General features: G+C 43.1%; 1 protein-coding gene across 3 annotated transcripts in view; it reads right to left on the bottom strand.

The window, feature by feature from the left end:
• UACA (uveal autoantigen with coiled-coil domains and ankyrin repeats) overlaps window positions 1-13,393 on the bottom strand; it is a 37,127-nt gene extending 23,734 nt beyond the window's left edge. For 2 of the 3 annotated variants that reach the window (XM_068958329.1, XM_068958331.1), the window contains exon 1: window positions 13,198-13,381. In XM_068958329.1, the coding sequence (XP_068814430.1) occupies window positions 13,198-13,254 (57 nt within the window). In that variant the 5' untranslated portion in view covers window positions 13,255-13,381. Of the gene's footprint in view, window positions 1-13,197 lie in introns of all 3 variants that reach the window. The other variant, XM_068958330.1, reaches the window with a different exon arrangement.
• Window positions 13,394-19,529: the final 6,136 nt, after the last annotated feature.

The following is a 19,529-nucleotide window of genomic DNA, read 5'->3' as shown; positions in this document are numbered from 1 at the left end:
ATAAAAATAGACAGCTTTGAAATTATGCACACTAGTGCTTACTTGCCAGAGCGCATTACTGATTGTCAGCCAATTAAACCATCCATTACTTTAAAAACCAAGTCAGCCTAGTCAGGATAACAAAGTCAGAACGGTGGCATTAGATAGAATTGATTGTTTTTCCACAAAAAAAAGCTGTACGCATTGCCAGGGAGGAAAACATTACTCCTCTGACACTTGACAAGCCTGGCAAGCTTCCTCAGCTATAAGCTGCCTTACTATGCAAGCTAAGTTATTTCAACAAAAGCAAAACAAAGAAACTATATATACATAGAATCAGCTTGCCTCCTCTAAATTCCTTTGAATATGACACATTTAACATCCTTAGAGGAAAGTCAGTTATGCATGTTAGCAGCTGTATGAAACAAATTTTAAAACCTGCAGTTTATACCCATTAGCATGAACAAATTCAAGCATTAAAATCCTTCTGCCATACTACTTTCTTTACTCCTATTTTGTGATCTTGAGATTAATAAGATCATTGTCTTATTTTAATTGCCATCATCTTACCATATTTACATTTTTTATTTGGTTATAATGCCTATACAGAAATTATACCAGTTTCCTATGACGCACTAAATCAAACATTGTCTGTTGAGCATTTTGCTTTTTATCTATGTTTAAGGAAAAATTCCCCAAAGGAAAAGTTGTTAACAAAAACAGACATAAGTCATGCTAATTCAGAAGGATCAGCGCCAAAACGGGTTACAAAATTCAAGCATTTTTGCAGTTGTAAGCTATCTCTATTGATACAAGGTGCAAGATACCTACTGTGTCTTTAGTTGCACAAGAAAACCAACAAGTCATCATAGGTCTTGCAGCTTCTTACTACCAAGAGCAATCAATTTATCTCGCATCAAGTTACAAGCTGCTGCAGTTTACAAAGCCAGCACCAAGCCAGAGTTCAAGACTGCTTCAAGAAATTCATTCTCTCTGCAGCCCTCAATTCACGTTGCTCCATCCTTCACTTAGCTTGGATCCCCAAGTATATTTTCTCCATCTTCAGGATCTTCTTCAGACTTCATAACTCCTAGGAAGACACGGGCCACCCCCCCGCCCCGAGGCTGCCAGCAGGCTGCTGCGCGCAGCGGCCGCTCAGCCCAGCCCCACGCGCAGCGTCCGCGGCGCAGCAGACTGCCAAAGTGACTCAGGCTCACAAGTAAATATTGCCCAGATCTGAAATATCTTGTAAACAATATGTAGACAGTCTCATCAGCCCAGTTCTATTTTCTGATAATCCAGTACTGGGTAGCTGAGCAATAGAGAGCAATAGCTATTAATACATTCTCTGCGTGCTCATGTCATGAGTAATACATTTCAGGTTTAACGGTAGAAACGAGACAAGTGCGCCTGAAACTTTACTACCAGGCTGTTATGTTTTGCAGGCATGCAAACACTTTAAAGTAACAAACATGTCAGCTGACATTAATGAAGGTCATACTTCTCAGCACTAACAAAACTAAAGCACTGAAATACTAGCAGGAATAATTTCCCATTCCACCTCAGCACAAAGCCGGAACCAGCCCCCTGGTCAGACTGCAGACAGTTACAACTACAGAGCAAATGGAATGAGTGATCCTATTTTGAAAGAAGCGTAACCGATTTTAAATTAGAAAACACACATGCCTCTACTTTAAAAAAAAAAAAACAAAAAAAAAAACCAAAAACCTCCTTTTACAATGATGAAACCCATTCTGAATAGAACCTGGTTTCAGCTTACTGCTGCTGCCAGTCTGTCTCCCAGCATGTTAAACGAGAAGATACACAGAAGCTGTCAAAACATTAAATAATGATTAACAGTAGTGAAAGTGTAGAGTCTCCTCTCTCACGTGTTAAATTTAACAGAGATGTCCTGAGGGCTGTATTTAGAGGACTAGGACAACGTTACAAGTTACATGCTGTCTTGTCTGCAGATGACAAATACGGCGCGTAGCAAAAAACTACACATATGCAAGAGACTACAAATAACTTAATAGATGGGTCTTCTCAGAAAGAGATAAATATCACTCCCCCTAATCGTATTTGCACAAATTCACCCATTCCCAACAACATCTAAACTACTCCTACATGTTATGTTGCTTTGAACAACCACCCTTTGCCTCATACCACTCACATGTTTCTCGAAAGAACATTCCAAGACTTATCTGTAATTACTCTCCACACAACAAAACCACTCCAAAAAAAGAAAAAGTTCCGTGAATTTCAGAAAGGCTATGTCATCTTAGAAGATAACTTCTGACCAGAAACAAGTCTGCCACTTGAAGCTAAAAATTGCATTTTTGGAAAAAATAACACACTATATAAGTGGCAGCAACAGCAAAAAGACAAACAAAAACCCACTTAACCGAAATCAGCGTTCGCTTAGAAACTGTTTAGCTAAGACTATGAAAACACAGTTTTCAGATTTACCCATCTCAAAGGTTTCATTCTTCTCCGTTTTCCTCTGCCACATGCAGGACGAGTGCAGTTCACAACTCGTGATGATCATCTGCAATTCCTCTCCCCTGAAGTTCCTCCAAAGACAGTCTTGACCAACAGATACAGGATCGCTAAACCGCATTCCCCACCCGCACCCCGTTAAGACGAAGCAGCCACAAAGGCAGTCTGCAGGAAACAAGCTTTCCCAGCTCCTGCCAGCCACGAGCTCAAGCCAGTGAGCCTGCTCTCCAGGTCAGCAAATCTCAGAGCCTGAAGGGTGGAAAGCAGTGAAAACTGATGGCATGTACCTGTGTGGGCAATGCCCTGTCCCAGAGGCTACAAAAAGCAGTGCCATACTTTGCAAAAAAGCTTACTTTTGTTTCAGATTTGTACAAGAGCAGGGAAAACCCTCCATCAGGAAGGACATTTTAGCAACAATGCAGCAGCAGTTCCCCTCCCAAAACAATCACTTTTTCCTTGTCCTTATCAATAGCACCAATGAGATATAGGGATTTTCTTTTTTTTTTTTTTTAAGAGCTTAGTGAACAAACATTTATTAAAATAACAATGCTGCTAATTATAAAGACCAATTAAGTCTTTTTTTGAACACTTAGTGTGCTTCTGTTCCATTCTTCCCAGTGTAACTTAAGTTTATAACAGCAACTCAGATTCGGTTTTCCAGAACAAAGCCTGTCACCAAACACCAACACACCAAACAGTGCTGATCTCTAGAGATGCTAAATTGCCAAAAATACCACATGTGCTTAGCCAAAGACAATACTGCCCATGTTCTGTTAACATAGAGCACCTGTTTTTCCCTGAATTCAGGCAGACGTTGGGCCAGGAAGTCTTCCCAGTTCCAGGGCCTCTGAGGGCAAGTCCAGTTTTCCCATCTCCACTATCTGGCTAGGATCAAGATCTGCTTGTATCTTGTGTGCCCTCAATTTAAGGGCTCCATATTGAGTAGACAATACACTCTGTGCATCAGCCTGCTGCTGTAATGAATGGTGCAGAGACGTACACACCAGCATGCACAGGAAAAAACAAAAAAATGGAACAAAAAAAGAACACTTTTAAATCCATTGAAAGCTAGGAGAGTATTTGGAAATTTTCTGGGATATAATGAGTTCAGCTATGTACTTAATAACCCTCAGTGAATTTCTCTATTAACTTACCCAGTTTTCCCTCAAGCCCAGGTAAGCTTTTAGCATTCTCAACATCCTTTAGTAAGGAATTCCACAACGGAACGACTAGCTACTTCTACTCTTCGAGTTTGAAACCCCTCAGCCTACTAAATATTTACTAGATCAGTGAAATCAAGCTATTTTCCCTATCTGCAATCCTTGTCTTGTAGGTATCTTTAGAGCATAACATTATAGGATACAGAGTAAAAGGATGCGGTAATCTCAACCAGCACTAATTCAGGCAGCAGGTGAACAGCTGAGAGCGGCCATGTTCTTTATTAAAAAGAATGTAGAGCAGAGTTCATGGAATCAAAGCTTGTAAGAGTTTTTAATCTAAAAAAAATGCTTTAAAAATAAGCATGTTCCTCACCCTTGTCATTACTCTCGTCTTCAAATATTTAATTTTATACAAGAGTATTAATGACTGCCAGTAGAGGTACTTACTCTCAGGACACAGGTGGCAGCAAGAATAGTTAGCCTCACTTTTCCAAGTAAAGTGAAACGGGATGTTCTAGTGTTACCAGAGGCAGTGGAAAGGGCACACAGGTGCTAGCAATGAAAAACATGAGTTACTATCAGCAACAGCAGTTGTGATGGTTTAAAATAGTTTTTGTATAAGGCCGACAGAGAAGCAATTAGCAAAGTTGATGTATTTAAAAGGTATTATCATTATAGAATACACATTTATCACTAAACAAACACAACACCATACTTGGCAAATAGAGCTTGAAGCTACAGGGCATCTTCTCCCTTGGGGGGAGGAAGGCAGGTAGAGTCACCAAAGCTGTACACAGCACTGCTCGATACCCAAGTGCCTCCACCGAGGAGCTTACAGCAAACAAATTCCTTCCCAACTTACTTTATCAGTGAACCTAAGACATAAGAGGAGGGAATGATATTGGGGTTAAAGGGATCCAAATAAGACAATTAAAGGAAGATCCCAACCCTTAAGGCCTTTGGAAAGCAATCTATAATAACCCTTTAGTCCCTACAGTTCTTCTGCCAACATTATTCTTTCTCAACTCAAATATTCCTCTGAGTAAAATTCTAATAGCCAGAAGGAAGCTCCTAAGAGATTCCAAGCCAGCAAACAGCCTGGAAGAAAAGATTTCTGGTCACCAGTCTGAGCATTATCAATAAGGTATGACTCCCAAACATTAATGTACTGACCCTTTTAATAAGGCAATACAGGACAGGGAGGGGCACCAGAAATATTGGCCTTTGTATTCCAGTGCAACACAAAATTAATCCTTCAGGAGCACTGTAACTAAACAAGACCTGGAACAACCTCGGTTTTATACTGAAGCAAGACTTTACCACACCACAGCAATACCTTTTCAGTATAGTAATGCAAATTCTGCATTGGCTTTTTTTCTTCTTCAAATAAAAACGTGACATAATAGCCATTCAATGCAGTACCCTTTCATTCTGATATTCTACTAAGTTTGCTACGTTTTGACCACAAATAATCCTACAGGCACATCAATTTAACATTTGATCTCATAGAAAGCAAGAAAAAAATTAGGAGGAACCAAGATGTTCTTAAGAGGCAAATCTGTGACCCCCATTCGCTCTAGAACTTGAAGGATGCAGCAGCAGAATACCCAAGGCCCACATCTGGGCAATAACGTGGGAGAAGTGATCTACATAGAAAAAATTCTACTAGAACTTGCAATGAAATCAGCACTATTTACACCTATCTCTAGGTTTCAAGAATTGATGTGACAGGAGTTAATGCACTCTTCCTGATGCAACCAGCCCCAGCCATCTGCACACACAACAGCCCCTTCAAGGGACTCACTCTACACTGCCTGACTACAAAACAAAACAGAGACTGCTCTCAATCCAATCTGCAGAGTAGCTACATTTCGTGTAGCATGAAGCATGGCTGAAGCATAGTTGCTGTTTCAATCACTTAGAGGGGAAGGGGATTGTGCTCTTACCCTTCCCCAATATCAACTTCTGGATAAATTTAATAACGCTTCCATGGGGGAAAACATTTTGCTAAAATATAAACCAACTAACAAAATTTATTTGCATCTCACTTATCTCTTTCCCAAGCTTGCAAGTTTGACATTAGCGCATTTCAATAGCCTCTCCCCCAACTAATTCTGGTATAAGGTTACAAACGAGGCTGTCCATGACCTCAGATACACACATAACACCAATTATGTACAACTGTAAGATGGAATTTGGATTAGTTGGTTCAAAAGAGGCTAAAGAAATACCCTAGCACATTATAGGTTGGCATTTGGCTAGTACTTTTGAAATACAATTTTTCAGATGTATTTTTCTATAAAAAATACTAGGTATAACATTCCTCCACAGGTAATAAATAGTATGCATACCCTCCTTTTCCACCCTTTTTCAATTATTTAGATAACACATTAATATATACTCATGCATTAGGTAGCCCATAGGATACATGCCCATTTTAACAGTTGCTTTTGGGAAGGGTAGGGGGCATAAGGGGGAAGATGATCACACATCCACACCTAAGCAGGAGCACCAGCACAGGGAAACGGGCAGGAACACATAATTGGGAGGGAGAAAAAGACTTCCTCTTCAGCAGCCACATGAACTTTGATCTGCTAAAAGGGATCATGTAAACCCATGAACTGTTTAAACTCTTATTCTTGAATGCTGCAAGCAGTTTCAAAAAACAGAATATGCTTATTAAATGAAAAGTCCTAACCGTAAGTTAAACTCCAGAAAGGATGCTCCTAACCCCCCCACTGAAAAAAACAGTGGCAACAGATGCAACGTACTTTCTCTTCCACTACTGAATAACAGCCAAAAAAAAAAAAAAGTCTTAAAACAAAGCTAAACAAGTCAATGACAAATAAAACAGCTGCTGAGGCAGAAGTACTGCTCGAGAAACTTGCATCTGACTTAGGACATACGCATCTCAAGAGTCTCTAACACTTTTGCCCACACAGTTGTAAGATACTGCCTACACAAATAAACAGCTCATTTAAATAAAATATGCACAATCTTCAGAAGTCATCTAAATCATTTCAGGAATACTGGTTGTATTTCAAAGCAGTTCTTAAACCTTTCAGCCTGAAAGCTGGCTGATAAAACCTGAGAAAGCCAACACAGCTTCTCTTCACTGCTGGGCTAGGCAGATAATCCTATTAACAGGAAACTAGGACAAGTTCTCCTCCTATGCTATTAGTAGATGACTTATGTACATAAAAAACCCTTAGGAGCAGAGAACTCTTGCTGTAAATGCTGATGGCAGTATTTTACCAAAGCTCACAAATATATAAATGTTCCTAAAAATTATCTAGAGAGAAGACACTAAGATTACGCTTCTAAGGAAACAGCTATAGAAACTAAGACTGCAATTTTTGAAGTCTGTGAAGGCCATTTAGAAATAACAATTCTTGTCAAAGAATACACTGTGCGAATTTTAAGTTTTAGGCATATCTATGTAACAAGATGACATTTTTTCCCTGGTTTGTCTTATGTAATTTTCCTGGAGGAAAAGGAAAACACTCACTGATAAAGGAGAAAGTTGCAGACACCTGGAAAACACGTTGCACTGCACGAGATGCGAGTGCAGATGGGAGAAGGGCAGACAGGGCACATCTCTATCAGCTCACACACTTCATTTCCCTGCTCATTTTACAGAGGTCAGAGTACATCCGTGTGATTAAAATGAACAATTGAACAGACACACCTATGATTCTATATGGCATAAAATACTCTCTCTTTTAAAGTAACGTGATTTATCTTTAAAAACTGCACAGATGGACAGCATTAAAGGAATAGGTTGGACTACTGAAATTTTTCTTAACAAACATTCACCAGTTGTAACTAGAGGCACATCGGCAAATATTTATCTTTCTCTTGCAGGTTTATCTTATCCGCAGTTGCCTAGAAAATACTGCGGGTATCGTTTGGGAAAAACTTAGCTCACATGGAGGAGGAAAAAAAACCTTCATTTTATTAGCATGCATGTGTCTTCACCTATGAGCACTTGAGTTTAAAACTGCAGGAGTAGGGTGTACCGTTTAGTCTACCTTAAAGGAAAACAGACACAGCCTGAAGGCAGGGTTCTTGTTTTACCCAGGAGGTTCCCACACACAGTATGTTATGTTATCACCTACTTTACAGCAAACTCTCTATGGAAGAGGTACTGAATGCTACAAAGTGGGCAAGGCTTGGTCTAAACACAATGGTCAAAAATAAGTTTTCCTAGGACTGCTCCACTTTTACTGCTGTCAAAATGCTTAAGTCAAGGATTTATATTAACAGTTGTGCTGTTGCATGTCTTCTTTAAATGTAGCTCTGCATCCCATAATTAATATAGCCATCTAACAAACAGCTTAAAGCAAAAAAAAAAAAAAAAAAAAAAATCACCTAAGAGCTTTAGTGTAAGCGTTTCTGGGTTTACTCTACTCTTAAGGCATCTTCTTTTTCCTATTACAAGTTAATATTCATTAACTTGATTTGGATGGGATAAGTTAAGCATCTGAACTACTTCTGGCTACCTATATAACAACACATACCAAACTCCTCTCAAACTTGTCACGAGGGCTCTAAAGCTGTGCCAAATTTTACATTCCTATCTACAAAGAGTGACAGGTAGCTTGCAGCAGAGCCAGTTTCCCTCTTTTCTGTAAGGCAGAGGCAGGGGGAGAAGCACCCTCAACCACAACAGCACGCTGCACCAAACAGTCAGAGCGCTCTGCATATAGTTCACAGAGAATGCAAAATCTACTATTAAAAAAACAAAAAGCTTCTCCAAAGTCTTATTCTTATTTCCAACATATAACTGAAGTGCACTAACTAAAATATATTTTACAGATAAAACTTCCTCAGCAAAGTCCCAGCAGCAAATTCACAGATCAACCTGGAGACCAATAAAAATGACTTGAACTACCTCCACATTTTGGAGTATTTTTACTCCAAAAAACAGTATTTTTGCAGTTGTGTTTTAAGTACAAAGTCTTTTCATGTTAAGACTGAGGTCTGACTTGCACACTTGCCTCAAAGAGCACTTCAGGGCAAGGAGAGCATCACCGCTTTCACTGCGGCAGCGGCAGGAGGAGGTGAGCACTCAGGGCCTGGGCTCCACTGCAGCTTTCCCACAAAAGCGCACAGCATTTAGAGCAGGCCCAGCAGAAAGCATTTCCCTTTTAAAAGGGGGAGAAGCCAAGGTCAGAGTCCAGGTGCCTTTGTCTGCCATTAAAAGCAGCGTGTCTCAGCACTGTCTTTGGGACTTGTGGCAAATCAGTAGTTTAAAATTACAAGTTCTCACGCAAGCACCGATGGGTTTGTGTTCTTGCACATACTAATTATGAAGCGTCTGAAAATATTAGGGGATGATGAAACATAACAAGACTATTACATTCATCACGTAGGGAAACATTCTCAAGCGCATACGCATGGGGAAGGGAATACCACGTTACAGTCTGACTATTCTGTTCAGTCACCATTAAGTAATTAAAAAACAGACACAATATTTCTCAGTCTCACAGACATTTTTGCTAGTTAATAAATACTATTATTTAAATACTACTAATAAACTACTAAATAACTTGTATGTGCGCAATAGGTCAGATGAGCTTGAAATAGATTTGTCAAAAGATAGTCAAAACATAAGTATTTGCAGAATTGTCTGCAAGCCAGCTGTGGATGTTTAACTTGAACATAGGAACTCACTGTACATCTACTTTTCTGAATCCTGTATAATTGCTACATTCCAAAGTGATAAAGCATTAATAAATACTCCGCTTTAGTAAGCTTAGTAAGTTACAATGCACTTGTATACAGGCTGCACCACATCCAGCTTTTACTGAATCATAAATCACTGACCTTGACTCTTCTCATCTTTCTTTACATCAACCACAAACACCATACAAACAAGCACATAATTCTATTTAACTAAACGCAAGTAAAGCACAAAGTCTTCCATGGAATGCACTGCCTCTCACGAACCTTAATAAAGCTTCTTGGAACCCAAACATACTTCCAGAATAACAACAGTCTAGGATGTTACCTTCAAATATTACAATATTGTTTGTTCTTGACTCTGTTGCCCAAAGATCACATACTGAAGTCCTGTGTTATAAAACACACACACACACACTAAGAAACAAGGAAGTAGAGGAGAAAGGAAGAATAACTTTGCTCTGGCCAACAGAAGCAACGCTGGAAAAGTTTTGCAGAAGGGTCAATACCATTGTAACGAGCACGTTGACAAAAACTGTTTCGTCTTTGCACAGAGCAGAACTGCAGCAAAAACCATGAAAATCTTGTTCATTTTCAAACTCATGCACGTGCCACGAGTAGCAGAAGCTTTTTCTTTCATTTAAGAAGTTCAATATAGAAGTGATCTTGACTCTTAGACAAAATAAAACTATATTCTCAAACATCTTTATTTTCTACCCCATTCTTTCACGTACTACTGTGTATTCTACAGCAGATTGGTGCTACAAAGTTATTTTTACTGTACATACAAATATATGATGCTGATGATGAATTGGCAGACTCAGGCAACCAACAAAGTTCTTCTGTTCTTCCAATGAAAGTGGTCACATCAGAACAAGGGATGCTACTTCACCACTCTATTATTGACAGGGGGATAATTATCAAAAAGTTTCACTCCTTACATAGAGGAAGAGTCATCCAGGTAATAAAACTCAGCAATATCCACAAGGGAAAAAGTACTAGCGTTACCTTAAACAAGTTCAACTATCAATAACTACTAAATTAATCTGAACAACTAATGTAATCACAGGTCAGCATGTAAGGACAACTGCTCAGAAATCTGCCTTTTACAAGTCTAATTGCATTATTTTATTATCTGGTAGTAATAGACAGTTTTTTCTGCTCAGATCTCTGTCAATGAGCAGGTCACTCAGGACAAAGAACGGTAAAGAAAGGTGGGAAGGAACATTTAAAATACAAGTCACAAAACTTCAGTATCAAAAGACGAGCTTAATAAAGGTCACTGGGTCAGCTTAGTTTCTACCACCAGCCCCTTACCGTTGCTTCCTTGGGCTACAAGGAACTACTGTGGTCACTACCTCTGTTAGGACTACCTAAGGAACAGGCAGTCAAAACAAGAGAGTTCACATGGCTGCCACAAAACCAAGCCAATCTATACAAGAAACCACCAGTCATTCTCACCATTCAACTTTCCGAAACACAAGTGTGCTTCAGCTTGGATCCCCCCCCCCCCCCCCCCAAAAACCTCCCTCCTTTGTAGGTAGATAAAATCTGAACTTAGCGTCATCTCTGTTAGTGTAACAGAGAGGTATAGCTAACCAAATCTGCCATGAGTTTTATTCTGGGATGTATCATAGCCCACAGTTTAAGTTTTTCCACTGTATCAGTTACTACAGAAAATTGTAAATCTTCACAGAACACGAGAAATCTACGCTAGCAAGTATAAGACCTGCATAACGTCACCAAAGAATTTGACAGTGGCTTCAACTACTGGTTCAGTACTTCCGTACTTGATGATTCAGAAGATAAAGAAACAAACATTCAATATACTGTAATAACAGTGATATCACTACTCCAGGAAGAATTTGTGGTAATCAAGTCAGGAGATTTTCACTGTGCTTTCCCTGACCCACAGAATTAGAGGCGTTCAGGGCCAAGCACCTATCCAGGTTCCTTATAAACACGCTAGGTAGGGAATACACATCCCCTTGCAGCAAGGAGCTCTGCAAACCCTCCGAGTCTACCGCAGTTGGAACTGTAATTATTCTCCTCCTAAATGCAATATTTTGGACTATTATAATTGATTCAATTTTTACCATGACTGCATTTGGAATCTCAAACTATTTTCACATAGGCAGATTTTGAAAGAAGAACAAGTTAACTTCAGGCGAATGAGACGCACAGCAGCATTTGCCTTATTCTTCAGCGCACTGAAATTTCTGAACAGGCTCAAATTATTTTCCAAGCACCATCAGCCAACCGAGTTCATAAGACCGAATAACTTCATTTTCAGACAAAACATTCTGCATAGTAGTGGAATTGCTAATAACCATAATTTTTACTTTCTGCTGCTTTTCATGGCTTTCCTCTGTCAGGGAGATGGGCAACAAGGCCATTCCCAGAAAACCACCATTAGAAGACAGAGAACATGTAATCATTACCTAAACCAGGAGGAAACATTTGCAGCGGCCAGATGAAGGGATGAAGTTTCTCTCCACCCTCCAGGAACTAGCACTGGGTGGGGACAGGAGAGAGGGATGAAGTTTCCTAAACAGGGAACTCTTTTTACAGCAGTTTCCAGCAGGATCCAAAGAGCGTGCACTGGCAGGGCTCCTACCCACTCCCCTTCCTGCTCCAGCAGTTAGGAACAGGGACCAGAGTTCACTCAAGCATCCCCCTTCAGCCCCACTATTAATACCTTCCTCCCACATGGTGATTTCCAACATCCCCCCCCTCAGTTTTGCTGTAACTAAAATATGCAAATAGAAGAAGTGAAGTACATTATGGGTACAATATATTTAAACAAACTCTCAGCCCATCAGCAGTTCCTCCCACTTGTCTTACCAGAACAAATGTCACTGCTTCTTCGCAGGCAAACAGCGCAGCAACAGCCTTTTCACATCAATTTCTTCTCATAAAGTTATGCTGCCTAATCCTATAATGCAGTCTTTCTTTAATAAAGAATCTCAATGAAAGCAACTTCCCTTCACAAGGTTTCAATTAACTTCAGTTCTTAAAAACACAGAGATTGACCAGAATTTCTTTGAATGGAAGAGTTGCTGAACCATCACCCATGGAAGTGGAAAATCTCCATATACTTTCAAAAACATGAATTACTGAATATGGATGGTGTACCATTTCTAAAGCATTTGTTGACATTTAGGTGTCATTACTGCAGGCTTGCTTTGAAATAGCAAACAGTTCTGAAGCACAGGAGAACCAATGAATAATGTAAACCAGCGCCAGCCTACACAGCATCATAACAGACTTCTGAATCACTTCTCCGCACAGTGAAATACTGAACGTGGTGATGCACTTCCATACGGAGCTGTCATTTCGTCAAATGAGTTCAGTCAGCAGTTTACAAGCCTGTATATCTACATATCTTTCCAGTGAGCTATCACTTTCAAGTAATACTTTCAGATCTATAACACACATGTAAGATTAAAGATATCTAGTTTCTTATAAAAGAGCAATAAATGTCACCATATCACATTAATCTGGTCTTTTCTGCTATTCCATCTAGCCAGCAAGCGTTCAACAGATCAGCACAGGAAGACAGCAAAAAGCTACAGAGTGCAACTGCCACAACAGACTCCCGGGAAGGCATTTAATAAAGGACTATAATTAAAGACGATTTACCACACACAATTTCTGCACATAAACTTTCTTCGGCTATAAAGACCTCCCTCATCAAAAGCCATTTGAAGAGATGAATTTAAAAAAAATAATAATAATAACAATAAAACCATTTAAAACCAATTAACACTAACCTAAATTTTGGAAGCCATAGAGCCATCAGAGTTTACCCAGAGCCCCGAGCCCCCCCCAGGCCGCAGGCCGCCCCCGCCCCGCCTCAGCCGCCGGGACCCACCGCGCTGCCGCCGATGACCGCTTCGTGCTTCTTCAGGCGCGACTTGAGGCTCTTCATGGCGGGCCCCGGGCGCGGCGGCGGCAGCGGGGGCGGCAGCGGAGCGGAGCGCAGCGGAGCGCGCGCACCCGCCGCCGCCACCACCACCCCCAACCACCACGGCCGGGACGGGCTGGCCTCCGCCGCCCGCGGCGCCCTTATCCCCGCCCCGCCCTCCCCCGGCCGCCCCAGCCAATCGCTGCCCGCTCGCTGGGGCACGGCGGCCAATCACCGCGCGGCGCGGGGGGGAGGGACTTCCTCATTTTAAAGTCCACCTGGGAGGGCGGGGCTGAGCGGGGGCGGGGCCTCCGAGGAGCCCCGCCCCCTCTGTCGCTGCCAGCAGCTGCGCGGCTCTGCCCGCCCGGCAGGGGGCGCCGCCGGGCAGGGGGCAAAGGGCAGGGGGCGACGGCGGGCGGGAAGGCCGGGGTGTGTGTGGGGGGGGGGGATGCCCAGCTCCATGGCAGCACCTCCCTCCTCCAGCTTCCCGGGCAAGGCCCCGCGCCCCGGGCGGCTTTTCCACGGCCACCGCCAGCCAACGGCTCTGGGGAACCCGCCCCGGGCCGAGCCCGCGCCCTGGGAGCCCCAGTGCCGGCTGGGCACCCGGCTGCCACCGCCTCCCCCGGCCTTGCTCGGGGCGTCGGGCTGGCTCTGCCGAGGGGGTGGTGGGAGGGATGACAAAACTCCCAGCCCTGGGGCCGGGAGGGTGGAAAGGGTACGCAAGCCGGCTGCTGGCCTCGCGCGCGTCCTCGTCCTCCCTCCTCACCAGGAGGAGGCACTTACTTGCAAGGGCTCGGTCAAGCTGGGCAGAGGCAACCTTTAAAAGAACGTAATTAATTACCTCCTCCTGCACAAGGAATGTCGGAGGGTGGCAGTTTGCTTGTTTTTGTCACAGCTTTGTTCGGCCTGAAGTCTGTTTAACAGCTCCTTTTCATCACATTACTCACAGTCCGGTCGGTCGCGCACAATGGCACAGCACTGGGAAGTTTAAGGTCACACAGCTATTGAGAGTATTTAATTACAACACAAGGACTGGGTTTAAACTCTGTCAAACCTTGCTTATTACAAGCTAGATTGGATCTATTCAATCAGTATACATCTCCCTCTTCAATATAAGCAGAGCCCAAGGTAAACGTCACTGCCCTTTAATCAGGTTGGGCAAACCATAGACACTTGGCTTTCCTTATAGGTGGCCTGTTCAGAGGAGAAGATACCTGGTATCTTTACACATTTACTGAAGAAACTCAAAGATGGGAATAATTTTGGACGGCCAAAGACCCCACACAGTCATTTCTTGTGCCTGTCAGTGTCATTAGGAGGTACCGGCGTGCTCCTAAATGAAAATCTTCCCTAGACAATTCTAGCCCCTGAGCCAAACCTAGTCTAATAAGGGATCCAGTCTGGGCTTAAACCCTTTAGAGAAAAAACGTTCAGGCTCCAAATTCCATTTAATTCTTTCACAATTCCTCTGCCACTTAATAAAGTGCTAGTCTTTGAGGCAACCTCTCACCTTTCTTTCAGGAACTATCTCCTACCTCCTATGGACACTGCCAGCCCCACGTTTTCAAGACACTGACACAAACTCAAAGGCCAGCTTTTCCTCAGAGCAGACATCAACACCTCTCAACACCTCTCTTGTCATTCAGCCAGCCAGCCAGCCCCGCTCCTGCTCTCCAAAGCCTGCAAGTCTCCTTTGAACCCAGGCTCTCAGCCTGCTATCGCCAGCCTGTCAGTGCTGGCGCAGGTAATCTGACTCTGTGTGGCATAAATCAACGTGACGGGATGGGTAAAATGACAACAGCAGCTGGAAGCAGTTGGGATCAGGATTCCCTCATTATTTTCTGTCCATAGCGATAGGAGCGATAGTTTCCTTTAGTTAGCCAAAGGTACAGAAACAGCAAATTCCTAGAGCGCACCCAAGCCACAGCACCTCAGAAGGGTGTTTGCGTAAGGATCTGCACGAATACAAGCACGCAGTGTTCATGCCCACTCATGAATCCAAGCTCCCGGAGCACAAAGCTAAGTCCCAGCACCAGTTTTACCTGGGGCAGAAGAACTGCTTTGAGATGTTCAGACTAGAACTACTGTCTGCCAAGATATCACAAGAAAATGATTTGTTCACTAAAAACAAGTTTTCATTCCCCAAAGTTTCAGTTTTACAAAATAGCGAGTTATTAACTGACTTTCAGGACCAACCTAACAGAGCAGTAGCTTTCTCCTCCTTTCACCAACCTTAGGCTGCTTAAAGAAATCTCCTTCTGGTTCCCTCCAGTACAAGGGAAGGCAGAACTTAAAAACATAATCCCTTGCTGTCATTTCAGCGTTGAAATGCTGGGAAGAACAGCTCCAGACATCTACCCAATCCTAAAGCAATTCCCTGTTGCCAATCGCACACGTACATGCGTGTGCACCAACCAGTTGCGTCTCTGCTCTTTTGAAGGCTCAGCAGCCACTGCGTCACAAGGACGGCATCTGCCTTTTTGCGAGCAAGCTTCCTCCTGCCAGACTCGACAGTGGATAAAGTTTGTCCCAGACAATCACAACGCATTTCTCGCTAGCTAGCTCTGTGCTGGGTAAAGCAATGCCCCTCTGCCCCTTGCAATAGGTTCCCTGCACTAATTCAACTCACAGTGTTTGACCCCTCTCAGACTAGAATGACTTCGAAAAGGTAGTGATTCCCCCACCACAAACAGGTCGCAATCGTTGGCACTGTCAGAACAGAGATGTGACTAGAGCAGCAGGACACAGTGAAGTCAGCACCGAGCCAGATCAGCCTGAACGGAGCCTTCTGCTTTTCTTTGCTCTTGACGAAGCAGAAAGCTCTCTATCCGAACACCATCTTTTATCCCTAGAGTTCCATGTGTCAGCACTAGAGCAAGATGTTTCATGTTAAATTACTAGGGACTGACTTGTACATTTGACCTGCATCCAGGCCATAACATTTCGGGAGGGAACCCAGCTAATCTTACTGTCTCCCCAGCACGTCCTGCAGCCCTTACCTTTCAGGCACCAGTCCAAGCAGAGACCAAATGGTGCACTCTGCACAGATCTCTACGTTCTGACCTTTCCCCTGGCTGTTGTGCCAAAACTCTTCCCTGATTGCAGGGCCCATCTACTACAGTTTCTCTCTCTAGCCTTCTCACTTTGTCCCTCAAAACTAATCAAACTGCTGATGCAAAGCTTCTTGACATGTAGTTCCCAGTACATCATCAACCCTTTTCATAGGCCGTCTGCCTATCAGCTAGATATATCTTCACTTGTTCTGCAGCACATTCTCACCATCACTCTGTTACCAGGTCTTGGCTTCCGTTGCCTCATTCTCCACTCTTCTGGCTAGCCCTACTCCCAGCTCTCTTGTAAGTGAGGAAAGTTCCAGCCAATCTGCTTTGGATCATATTTGCTGGAGCACAAACAGTTGAGCACAGCCTGATGGTGGTTAGATAAGGTTGACTCACTGCTAACAAATGGAGACCAAATGGGAGTTTGTAACTCTCGCTAAGTATTTATTCCACTGCCTCCCCTACTCCACTTCACTTATTTCTCTGTGACTTTGTCCTTCAAACCACAGGTTTCTTTGGAACCATCACTGACACTGACTTTATGTCTCCATGTACAGTGACATACAGTTTGGTGGACGCCCATTAGAGGCCCCTGCAGTGTAAGCATCAGTAATATTGTGCGCAGGGCAGCCTTTGTCCACGCTCCTTGCTGCCATGGGTGGTCAGCCGTGGGAATTGTTGAACTGTTGCTGAGCACAGCAGGACTGCACACACTAATACACGTTCGGTGCCTTTTCAGTAACCATGCCTAAAATCTGATCGAAGCAAGCAGCTTGTGTAACTCAAACTATCCCACTGTTTCTGCTCAAATGTTTCATTTTTGTGACAATCTTTGCTTATTCTAGCACAACAAAGGGTATATTTATTCCAACGTTTGTGTGATAAGTACTGAGTTAATGGAACACAATTTGCTGGCCTGTCCTCTAACAGGCCTGAGATCTAATTAATCTCTGGCAAGTACATCTGAAATAGAAGCAGTGTTGGCTTGCACATCTAGGAGTCAAGACAAACTAATTGGAGCCAAGTTGTGTAGTGAGATAGGAGGAAGAAATAGCTTCACTATGGTGGGTTTTTTGCAGAGCGTTATAGTGCCAAGGTCTGAGGCTTCTGCTCCATTAGAAGAGCAGTGTTTATGCAATTCTCTCCACCTTCATGCAGAATTTAGGGAGAAATATTTGCATCAAAGAGTCACAAACTAGCACAAGGCTAAGTGATACTGACTTTCTAAGTCTATGAGCAGGAGAGACAACTGAGCAGCACTTTTCCCCATGGACTATGATTCTTCATCCCCCATCTATACTTGATGACATCTTCCCCTGCAGCCACATAAGGAAGCTGGCTGGGGAGCACCCTCTAGACAAATCACTGCATGGCAACATTTGTCTTCAAAAAGAGTCTTTAAAAGTTTTGGTTCACAAATACTTTATAAGATGGAAAAACAGATCAGTCTCAATGTATTATACTTCTTCAAACGCTTAGCTTATCAGTTTGTTAAAAAGAACATAAAAATCAAATCCCAGCAAGACTGAAAGGGAAACACCTTCCTCTCTATTTAGGTCATTGAATTACCCAGCCACTTCCTGCATTGCATTCTGCCTTAATCATCTGGATAAAATAACCTCCATGCCTGGCACATCATGCACGGAGGAGGATATAATTTTATCTCTCTTTGCTCTTGATTCCATGAAGAGTCGCAGATACTATACCACAAGGATACACTGAGGCTTTCTTCTGCTAGCACTTCTTACACCCTATCTTGTACCCATGCTCACATCCAGGACACAGTGTACCCAACAGCGGCACACTTCTTTGTCCAGTGCCTTTCTGAGCTGGGTCTAAGGCCCACACCAGCCTCCTCCTGGGAGCAGCCTGCAGAGACGGCCACGCATAAGTGAAGCCCACAAGCAGTCATCAGTATGCCAGCCCCGTCCTGGAGCAGGGCCCTGGGAGAGGCTTCCCGGGCTCTGCCCGCTATGTGACTCCTACCTTCCTATATAGCTGCTTCTCCTCCCAGAAGTGCTAGTGATGAGTGCACAAACCCAAATGCACGTCTCTCTGCCGCTGTGCTGGGAACAGGGAGGAGACACAGCCACAGATAAATATAAGCAAGCACTGGGAAATCTTTTGCAAGGCATAGCCAAGGCGATCCACAGCACTTAGAACGTCCAAGCTTTTGTCTTACTCCTTTTACCCCCATCCTCTTTTTCTTGGAACCCAGAACAGAATAAGGAAGAAAACATGTTTAGACGGAAACCTCCAGGCAGCCCGTGTTTACATGCTGTGCTCCTGAACTAGTCTGGAATGATGCCGAGCTTAGGAAAAACAAAGCATGTGCCAGCCTCTCGGGAGCTGAATTTGACAAAAGCTCAGCTGCCAACTTGGCTGCTCTCACTTATTACTAGCGGCTATTTCAGAACAGTGCCTTAACAGTCACAGGAAACACTGAGCCCTGTGCACAAAGCACAGCGCTCAGACTGAGCGCAAGACCGTGCTTGCCTTAAAGGACGCCCTGCGTATAACCAACAAGGCAGCAATGAAAACGGAAACAGACGTGGAATATGATTTTTCAAAGCTGTATGTCAGGTCAGAAGTGGGTGTAGAAACTAGAACTGCTGCCTGCCACCTACGAGAGCCAACAGAACAGGCTGTCCTAAAAATTCATTACCGATTAAAACACACCCCAAAAGAAGATAACACCCCAAAGGAAGGGAATCTGTTTTGGCAGTGGAAGTGGGTAAAGCTCAGGCTGAGAACGAAGACCAAGACAAAACAACTTCTTAATTTCTCCCCACAACCTCACGTGCAAGAAAGTGGCTAATTTAATTTTCACGATTGCATGGGACTCTAGTCCCAATTGTAAAAGGGAGATTTTGAAATATAACCAGCGAACTTCAACATGCAACTGCATCTTATCTTGGCTGTCCAAGCCTTGCTGAGCACATCTGTTGCTAAGAGACAGCTAATATGTTTTCAGAGAACTGAAATTGTTGCAATCAGGCAATAGCACTGAGAAACTTCACAGGTTTAGTGCTGTTTCTAAGCACTGTGGTCCACAGCATCTGTAATTTATATTAATTAAGCATCACATTCCCACAGACGTAAAGAACATCAATTTCCAAGCGAAACTAAAGACAACGTATCACATACAGCTTGCAGTATTCACTCCAGAAAGCTGAGATTGAACTGTGTGTAACACATACTATGGTTGTACCCAAGGATGTGAATGCTGCATAGATAGAA

Source organism: Struthio camelus, chromosome 12, assembly GCF_040807025.1.
Source record: "Struthio camelus isolate bStrCam1 chromosome 12, bStrCam1.hap1, whole genome shotgun sequence".
Lineage (NCBI taxonomy): Eukaryota > Metazoa > Chordata > Aves > Struthioniformes > Struthionidae > Struthio > Struthio camelus.
Note: the sequence above shows the minus strand (reverse complement) of the source record. Positions and strands in the feature narration are given on the sequence as shown.